General features: G+C 40.9%; 1 protein-coding gene across 5 annotated transcripts in view; it reads right to left on the reverse strand.

Moving 5' to 3' along the window:
- Nucleotides 1-4,170, reverse strand: part of LOC144223912 (uncharacterized) — a 166,943-nt gene extending 162,773 nt beyond the window's left edge. For all 5 annotated transcript variants that reach the window (XR_013332869.1, XR_013332870.1, XR_013332871.1 and 2 more), the window contains exon 1: nucleotides 4,046-4,170. Coding sequence is in view for 2 of the 5 variants with exons in the window: in XM_077754698.1 (XP_077610824.1) it covers nucleotides 4,046-4,139 (94 nt within the window). In the remaining 3 variants the exon portion in view is untranslated. The remainder of the gene's footprint in view (nucleotides 1-4,045) is intronic.
- Nucleotides 4,171-10,656: the final 6,486 nt, after the last annotated feature.

Raw genomic sequence — 10,656 nt, forward strand, 5'->3', positions numbered from 1 at the left:
CTCCCCCCCCCCCCCCCCCCCCCCCGCCCCACTCCTCCCAGGCTTGTGCTCAAAGGATGAATTCGTCCATACCAGGAATGACCCGTGCACCTCACCCCAGCCTTCTCCAAATAACGTATCTGCTCAAAGAATCTTCAGTTGGTTGGTGTTCACATACGTGCATGTAGTATTTGGATATTTTGAGCGTCTCTGGGATCCTATGACTCAGGATAGCCATTATTTAAGTGTGTGGTGTTCCAAGAAAGGGTGGTATGGACTGAGGACAACTTCCTTCCTACCAAGATTCCCCTGAGGCATCTGAAGTCTGATGACAGTTTTCTTCCATAGCAATTAATAAAGGATTAAGGTGGGGGCCAGTCATGCAGTGATTCCTACCATCCTATATGTGCCTTAAAATGGGAATATCTCAACAGCTAGAACACTCTAGAGTAGCCAAGCTGAGTATTCCAGGAAAATCTAAACTTTTCCTTCCAAAGATTCAGAATGGCTCCACTGGTTTTAAATCTAGTGGGTGAGACACAGCTAAAGCCGATTCATACCCTGCCTTTCCTAGTCAAGTCTCAACTTGAAATATTGTCTTCCCATTGGCTCCACAACGGGATGTGAATATTTCAGATCCACTGCCCCCAACTGCTTTTACGATGACGTTTAAATCTAGTGAGTAATGTCTTTTTCAAATTCAGGTTATCATATCTTTCAACATGGCTCTATAAGTCCTTTGGGTATCATGGATCATGGACCCTTTTATCTTGTTAACAACCTTGTGTCCTTGTTAGAATCTCCTGGGCAAGTTGCCATATTGACAAAAACGCATTCCATATACAGATGGTACCAGATCAGGAGAAATAGTTTTTTTGTAATAAATGCATGCTGATATGTATAAATATCTGCTAATTATATATGTCCAAAGATTGTTCTATATACTTATACTTAGAAAAAATGGATGCAGTAAAAGACAACTGTGTTCAAGTTACATTGTAAACAACACTAAAGCCAAGCAAAGAATGAAAATCCACAGTGTGCACTGAAAGTCCACCCGCATGTTGCCCTTCCTCATAGATCGTCAGAGAGCTTCACAATGACCTAATGAGGTCCATGCATTTTCAACTAGAAAAGTTATAATCAACGTGTGTATTGCTTATTCACATTAAAGCCACATCCCTTTTCATGAGCAAAATAAATAAATTGATGAAATGTCATTTTTATACTAGATGCTACCTTTTGTAATTTAGAGATGTAAGTAGATTGACATAATTAGAATATTCAGCTGAATTACTGCTTGTGTGATGCAAATAATAATAGCTATCACTAATAACTAAGGATTATGAGAATGCTAATTTTATACACACAGAGTTATCAGTCAGCCATTTGACTAAGAAGAGAATGTCAGCTATAAATTTGGGTAGTAGGCATTAGATCTTGAGAGAACAGACATATAAAGGAGATACTACTGATATATTTTTTTAAAAAAATTAACTAGCCATGCAATTGCCCTGTAAGGAAAGGATCAGGGGATGACCATCATGAGCGAGATGAAAATGGCAGAAGTCACCTGGTGGCTCATCGATTCACATCCGCTCATTAGCTCCAATCAAACTCTGGGCTTGACACACCACATTGAGATAACGGATATCAGATTTCAGTGACACAAAATCCCCCTGCCAAGTTTCTATAAAACATGGTTCCCACTGAATCAATAACACCATGTTTAACAATCATCCTCACGGACATTGGCAAGTCTCATGGATCGTGGACAGTCTTTGTGAAGACTATTTATGAGAGCGGCGGGAAAGAGGGAGGGAAGAGGGTTAAGGAAAAGAAAGAGGGAGAGGAAGATAAATCGATAAGCAATTATACTTTAACATTTCATTCACATACTACAGTTTGGGACCAACTGCTTTTTTTTAATTTTTAATGTTTATTTTTGAGAGAGAGATAGAGAAGGGGGGGAGGGGCAGAGAGAGGCAGAGACACAGAATCCAAAGCAGGCTCCAGGCTCTCAGCTGTCAGCACAGAGCATGACGCCGGGCTCAAACTCACAGACCCCAAGATCATGACCTGAACCGAAGTCAGGCGCTCAACCAACTAAGCCACCCAAGGACCCCAATGGACCAAGTGCTTCCTAAAAATAATGTTTAATCCTATAGTAGACAAAAGTGCTTAATGGTGCTAATGATTACCTTTCTAACACAGAAAAGCAAGATGAATTACACATGTTATACTACAAAAGGGACTAGATCACATGCCCTTCCAAATGCCAATTTACCAAGTAAAGTATTAAATAGAAACAGGGTGAGAACTATAAAACGAGTTTGCTAAAAATGTGATGTCATAATATTTCAATAAGCTATAGACTTCAAAAGAGGCGTTTTATAAGCATTTCTTGCAAATTGTCTTCATTTTGTCTGAATAATATTGTAATACTCGATAATATGAGGGGAAAAAAGGGTCTGCATATACTCAACTCAATGATTTATCAGAAAGGCTCTTTTTAGTGCTCTGAATAAGTGTTAATAATTGTTTTTTTCCCTAACTTTTTTGTCTCCTTTCTTAATCCCAAGGAGCTACGTCTTCATACAGGAAAGGCAGTTTATTAAAAAGATTCTGCAAGGTGAATGTGAGGAGTACGTTTCTAGGAAATAGAACAAAGTGGGAGGTGAGGAAATAAAGGACATTTTCATTTTATTTTATCCTCAAGTGAGGTTGACAGCCCTTTGGGAATCTGCCCATGAGTCACTCACTGAGTCTACAGTGTCCGATCCTGTAGCAGTTTGTTGATTTTTAGATGACTAACACTTATTCAAAATGCATGAAAAATGGCCACTTATCTCTGAAAGATGTCTCCACTTTTTTGTGTGAAATGTGATACTTTCCCTTGAAAATCAAGTCCATGGAACACACAAATTAAGTTAGTTCTGAAATATGAAGTTAGACCCTAGAAACCAATAACCAGACTATTGACTGCCCAGTACCTTGCCTTATAGAGGTTTAATAAATGCCTTCCAGGGCCTACTTAATAACATTTTATTGAGTTTTAGGGGGAAAAAAGATAGCCATCGTTTTTCACTCTGCATTAAACTGACGAACACAGAAATAATAAAACATACAATATGATAATGCCACCACATTTAACTGATCTTGCATGAAAAGGTCATCTTTTGAGCATATTTTGCTAGATTCAAATGAAATCTCTAGATATACAAGATGGATATTGAAACACTGACTCTGAAAAAATCAAAGGGTTACCAGTTCTCAGATAAAGAAAATCTTGATCTTCATTCAATTGTGCTCCCATCTGTATTTTATAAATTGTGTAATTATTAAAATGTCACTATATAATGGAATTTGAAAAATGCATTTTAAATAATTATTTTTACGTTAGAAAAGATGTGGCGATATTGAAACTTACCAGTGATTTGCCCTTTAGAAACAGAATTCATTCTCCTTCCCTGGATCCTTTAGACTAGTCCTTTTTGACAGAACTTCCTACAAAAATGGGAATACTCTATATGCGACAATTACAGTATGGTAACACCAACCATACTTGGTTATAAATCGTCAGTGTTACATTGGTGTTAGAGAAACGCTAGTGAAGGATGAACCCCTCCATGAAATTCCACATATTTCATACAATCTCACGTAAATACAAAACTTGAAACATCCTTTAAAAACTTCTCCACGGATTTCAAGGTGGATATGTACATAGTGGATTATTGCCAGGATTATATGAACATGTAGGACTCTTTCTTTTGATCTCTTTGGTCATGACATTGAAGGGCACTTGGATCCCATCCCAACCACAACACTTTCGGACAGAATGTGCCCTTTCATAATAAAATATCCAAAGAAGTTGAGGCTGCAATGAAACAACATAACTTCTGTTTGATATGAGACCCTAAATTACAATGTTGTTGGAGATTTAAAAATATATTATCATGATTACTGATTATTATGATACCGAATGTCTGATTATTATAATTATATATATATATACACCCATAAATCTACATTAAGTCTCAATGGATTCTATAGAAAGCAAACCTACCTTTCAGTTGATGAATTTCCTGGCTCAAGCAGACAGACTTTGAAGTGCATTCATGTGTAGGATGGGGACATACAGATGGCAAAGTCTCGGTCATTCGTCCACAGCCATCTCAGCTCCGTCCAGCCTCCTCTAAAGAAACACAGGAAATGCATATAAAAGGGTACCGTCCAGCTTGCCCATGTATGTCAGCAACTGTGTGTTGTTTCTGCAAGTTGTTTCTAATATATACACATTCTCTGCTTGGATCTAGGAAAAGGAAAGGAAATTTTTTTCTGTGAAAGGTCAAAATCATAAATGTTTTAGATTTTGAGAACCATAAAGCCTCTGTTACAACTACTCGGTTGTAACGTGTTCGTGCCCACACAGCCACAGGCAATAAAGAGTTGCCCATGGCTATTTCTCAATAAACACTGTTTACAAAACCAGATGTCAGGCTGGACTCGGTCCATGGCCATGGTCTGCTGACCCCTGACATCCAACTCTGGCAGATTCAACACTTAGAATTTTCTCATGGCCAGTCTGGAACGCTGACCTCTTGTTTTAAGAGTATGTATGCATAAATCTCCTTTTGATTTACAGTAACCATTTTCTCCAAACCCAAGCATGGACACATCAGTGGGTATGGTGGTCACAATGGACAAGGCCACCTTGCTTACAACAAAGTCTTTAGATATCCAACAAACTCTTAGAAGAGCTCAAAGTGGTCTTCAGATCCTCTGAGAACAAGGGGGTATTCAGCCATATTACAGTTGATCTTGTTATAGTTATCTGAGAATTCGTTGGATGTTGAACAGGACTAGCTGCATTGACTTAATGCCTCCTTGTTTAGAAAAGAGAAGAATGGATTTATCCGTTTAAGCCTAAGGGAAATGATTACTCATCTTGGTTGAGCATTTAGAACATAAGACACAAAACATTGTGACAGCCCACATCTGTTGAGTCTGTGACAGCAAGGATCCTGGATAGTGAAAGCTTAGTACAGTGCACTGCCAAGGGGGTGGGGAGAGACAGAGAAAGAAAAGAAGGAGAAGGGGGGGNGGGGGAGAAGGAAGAGAAGGAAGGAGGGGAAGGGAGAGGGTAGTTAAGCCCACTTTGACATCTGGGGCTTTGCTGTCCCTAAAGGGCTCACCTCTGCCAGGACTAGCCAGTTCCTAGAATTACTAAAGTTAGGAAACAACTAGCTCACACATGTGGTTTTTTAAATACAAACCAGCCCATCTGAGACCAAACCCCAACTGTCCCCTGCGGGGCTTTCATACTCCAGGTGACTCAATCTCTCCTGCCCTTATCTCCCCAGAGCCAGGGACAGCCTGTGTCCCCAAGGGCCCCTGCAACTATTCTATTCAAGCCAGCCAGTCCTAAGACTGCTCACCTGCTCCTTTCCGCGGAAAACCATAGTAATGGCTCCTGTCTGTTTTCACACCTCCTTTGCCTCCTGACCACCCTGAGGCTTCCCCATGGGGCCCCCACCTCTTGGGAATTGTGAGTCACAAACTGTTGTTTCCATGGCGATCATCTTCTGGTCTGTTGACCTGACGGAACTCAAATGTTCTATAACGTACTAATATGTTATATCATGAGAGTATATATGTAATATGTATATGTTATGTTATATATTATATTATAGATTTATGTTCAGGTATATTTATATGATATATGCTATATATTTAAGTACACATATCTATTATAAATACAAAAATACTATAAATGTTTTACATTGTATATATTTTACACATGTGTATATGTATATATGATATTTATATATAATATACACAAAATTCAGAATATTGAGATAATGTNTATGTATACCCACATATATGTGTGTGTTGTGTGTGTACATATAATAGTACAAGTTAATGAATGCCACACTTTTACTTAATAAATTCATGGACAACCCACATGCCCTTGCCTCTCTGCATTTACTAAGAGTCCTTTGTTCTTATGTATTTAGCAAAGTTAGTGACAGTCGGTTAAATGTCACAGAAAAGAGGTGTGGACATCCTAGCTCTGTAGAGGTCAACGGGTTGCACTGTCCCAAGTAATTCCCACAGAAGTGTTCTCCTTGTCTGAAGCGTTTTATGCGCTTTTGTACGGGAATGTGAGTGTACACACGTTCTCTTACTTTAATGAAACAAAGCTACCTAGACTAAGCGTTAGCCTGTGTAGATCCTCGGCGGCGATCAGTGGGCCCTGTGAGCTCCTGGACTGCAGAGCGTTCTCAGTGAGTAAGCCAGCTACTTTATCGATGTGTTCATTGTCTTCCTTCCATATTTTCAGCCAGATTTTCCAATGGGATAAGCCGCCGGCTTTGCTATGATGCTGGAAACGTGTGAGGTGGGAGAGAAAGGGAAAAGCTGGGAAAAGCCAGTTTGAAACACTGACTGAAGGGAGTGCATATCACAAGGACGGTACATTCCACTTAGTGCTCTCGGCCCAGCTGAAGAAAGGAAGGTGATTTGCATCTCATCAGGCCCAAGAAAATGACAAGAAACTTTTCTTCATAAATTCAGTGTATTGGGATAGTGTTACATCTAAAACCAAGTCCAGCACCTTCATCGTGCAGACTTCTGTCGCTAGCTTATTTGCAACTGTCCCCTGGGATGGAAATGAACGTGTGCCAGTCTCACAGGTTGAGTGGGAGGAAATTCATGGTCACAATTTGCACGATGCTGTGATTTGCTCAGAGAAATCTGCTCTGAAATTAGGAGCACATAGAACAGGAGAAAGTAAAGCCAAGACATCGCATTACTAGCAAAGACAAGAAAATGATTTTTAAGCCTACAAATGCATGGGCACTGAAGCACAGTGATAGGATATTAAATATGCTTGAATAGAGAAAGTTACGCTTTAATAGTGGTTTATAGACAGATATATTAAGATCAGAAAAAATAGTTTAATTATTCATTAATACCGCACGGCAAATATTAATGTGTGCATCCATGTTGACAGTTCACAACAGCTTTGTGCTTCATCAGTTGGGATGTGTTTTCTCAGACACTCTCCGTGGGATCCCTACAACTGAGCACGAAAGTAAGGGCAGGCCCAAGTGTCCAACCGTGGAAGAGTGGATAAAGAAGATGTGGCGTGTATATACAATGGAGTCTTACTCAGCCATCAAAAAGAATAAAATCTTGCCATCGGCAGCAACATGGATGGATCTAGAGGGTGTAATGCTAAGTGAAATAAGTCAGTCAGAGGAAGAGAAATAACATACGATTTCACTCACAGGTGTTGACAAGCCAACCAACAAAACAAAGAAAAAAGAGGCAAACACAAAATAAACTTTTAAACACAGAAATCAAGTTATAGTTGCCAGAGGGGAGATGGGCGGCGGAACAGGTAAAATAGGAAGAGGAGGAAGGAGAGCACTGAGTAACGTATGGCATAGTTGAATCATTATATTGTACACCAAGAACTAATATAACACAGTACGTTGATTATACATGAATTCTAAAGGAAAATAAATAAAAAAGAAAGTAGGGGCCGGGATTCACGTCATTCCTAACAAAGCAGCCAAATGTGGAATAAAAGCCACAAGGTTCTGTAGCCCTGACCCCAAGCACTTTAGACTGTCTTGCACAGACTGTGTGTCTGGACAAATAAGGGGTGAAAAGAGAAAATAAATCAATGATGGGGAAAGGAAAGCAGCCAGACATGCAANTAGGAGCACATAGAACAGGAGAAAGTAAAGCCAAGACATCGCATTACTAGCAAAGACAAGAAAATGATTTTTAAGCCTACAAATGCATGGGCACTGAAGCACAGTGATAGGATATTAAATATGCTTGAATAGAGAAAGTTACGCTTTAATAGTGGTTTATAGACAGATATATTAAGATCAGAAAAAATAGTTTAATTATTCATTAATACCGCACGGCAAATATTAATGTGTGCATCCATGTTGACAGTTCACAACAGCTTTGTGCTTCATCAGTTGGGATGTGTTTTCTCAGACACTCTCCGTGGGATCCCTACAACTGAGCACGAAAGTAAGGGCAGGCCCAAGTGTCCAACCGTGGAAGAGTGGATAAAGAAGATGTGGTGTGTATATACAATGGAGTCTTTCAGCCATCAAAAAGAATAAAATCTTGCCATCGGCAGCAACATGGATGGATCTAGAGGGTGTAATGCTAAGTGAAATAAGTCAGTCAGAGGAAGAGAAATAACATACGATTTCACTCACAGGTGTTGACAAGCCAACCAACAAAACAAAGAAAAAAGAGGCAAACACAAAATAAACTTTTAAACACAGAAATCAAGTTATAGTTGCCAGAGGGGAGATGGGCGGCGGAACAGGTAAAATAGGAAGAGGAGGAAGGAGAGCACTGAGTAACGTATGGCATAGTTGAATCATTATATTGTACACCAAGAACTAATATAACACAGTACGTTGATTATACATGAATTCTAAAGGAAAATAAATAAAAAAGAAAGTAGGGGCCGGGATTCACGTCATTCCTAACAAAGCAGCCAAATGTGGAATAAAAGCCACAAGGTTCTGTAGCCCTGACCCCAAGCACTTTAGACTGTCTTGCACAGACTGTGTGTCTGGACAAATAAGGGGTGAAAAGAGAAAATAAATCAATGATGGGGAAAGGAAAGCAGCCAGACATGCAATACATCAGAGAGCGGAGATGCAAGGCCAGGATTCAAGCACGAGGCGCAGAGATCCTCGGACAGGGAAGATGCGAGGCCAACATAAAAATAGGGTGCGTTTGGGGCGCCTGGGTGGCTTAGTCGGTTAAGCGTCCGACTTTCGCTTAGGTCATGATCTCGCGGTTCGTGGGTTCGAGCCCCGCGTCGGGCTCTGTGCTGACTGCCAGCTCAGAGCCTGGAGCCTGTTTCAGTCTGTGACTCCCTCTCTCTCTGACCCTCCCCTGCTCACGCGGTCTCTCTCTCTCTCTCCTAGAAATAAATAAAAAATATTAAAAAAAAAATAGGGTGCGTTCGTTTCCTGGGTCTTCTGTAACAAGCATTCACAAGTGGGAGAGCTTGCAACCACAGAAGCAGTGGTGGAGTCTATGTCTGGAAGGGAGGTGTCGTTAGGACCGTACCCCCTAGGATCACAGGGAGAGAATCTTCCCCTCTCCCTGCTGGCCATCCTTGGCTGACAGTGGCTTCACGCCCATCTCTGTGTCTGTCGTTACAAGATCATTTCCCTGTGTGTCTCCTCCATCACGTGGAAGCGTCCAGCCCGTGTCTATCTCTGTGTGTCCCCTCTTGTTACAAAGACACCACTCATCCTGGGCTAAGAGCCCACCCTGCTTCTCCCCTATGACCTCGTCCTAATGGACATTCACTCACTCTTATGACATTTGCAAAGCCTCTGTGTCCAAATAAGATCAAAGTCTCAGGCACCAACTTTAGGGTCCAACCCACAATACAAACAGTAACAGGAAACGGTCTTGTGGATAGCAACACAGAGAGCCACGAAGACCTGAGACGCTTGCACGCAGGAGGAATGCAGAATGTCACAGCCACGTTACAGGGAAAGTCTGGAATCAAGTATAAACAACAGTGAACATAAAAAGGAATACCGTTCTTTCTACATGACGGGAAGATGTCCTCATGTAATAATCTTTTCAGGTATTCCCCGAAACCGTGTGGAATGGCATTGATGTCTGTTCAGTGTACTTTATCCCCTGTCTGTCTCGCGGCCATTAATGTGGTGAAACTGAGGGCCAGTTCCTTACACAAGACAAGGGAGCCTACTCTCATTTGCTGCTCTCTTATGAGCCGCAAACAGCGATTTGCACACATGATACTGAACGATTATACAAGTTCTTGCTGGCACGTAACAGCTCATCAATAACGTGTCAGGGATAACTTGTCAGGAAGTTACGAGTCTTTACCCTCCAGCACGTATGAGGATGGCATGCTTCCGAGTTAGTCCCCTGTAAGATACACAATAAATTAGGGCATACGTAGACCAGCATGCGTATTTATTAATTATAGGGTTAATTATAGAATAAAGAAAGAGGTATGTTTCTTCGAAGCTCTCAGAAAACACACAAAAGACATAAAACCAATGAATTGCTCAGAAGAAAAAGCCTAAGGAGCATGAATATAAGAAAGCCTGAAAAAAAAAACAAAAACCTCACAACTTTGGGAAAGTTCTCTCTGCTTCTTAAAGCATCAAGTCAGAGAAGCCAGATCTTTCACTCTACATGTCTGAGGGATTTTTTTCCATAACGTGAGTCAGCCCAGGACGCTTTGACAATTGTCACAATGGCTGGGGGTCATACGTGCCCCCAGCATCCCACACACTCTCTCAATCTTATCTCGTCTGTTAACCTTCTTATTGAACGTTTTCTGAGTGCCAGTGACCACTCCGCCACCGACTGAACTGATAAGCCATTGGAGGGTGAACTGCTTCTATTGATATAAAAACACCTGTCGTACCCAAGTCCTTATCTGCTTCTCAAAGACAACTTCTCAGCGCGAGAACTTTTCCAATAAAACACCTCATGGGTCCAGCCCTGGGATAAGATACAAAATGCAGTAGGCAGAGAAGGAAAAGTGTTGGAAGGCTGATGAGATCAGCTCTCCATGTGGAAATTGAAGGTGAATTTGATAGGAAATAAAGGGAGAGGCGCCTGGCTGGTTTGGTC

This window comes from Crocuta crocuta, unplaced genomic scaffold (genome assembly GCF_008692635.1).
Source record: "Crocuta crocuta isolate KB4526 unplaced genomic scaffold, BGI_CrCroc_1.0 scaffold221, whole genome shotgun sequence".
NCBI classification, from domain to species: Eukaryota; Metazoa; Chordata; class Mammalia; order Carnivora; family Hyaenidae; genus Crocuta; species Crocuta crocuta.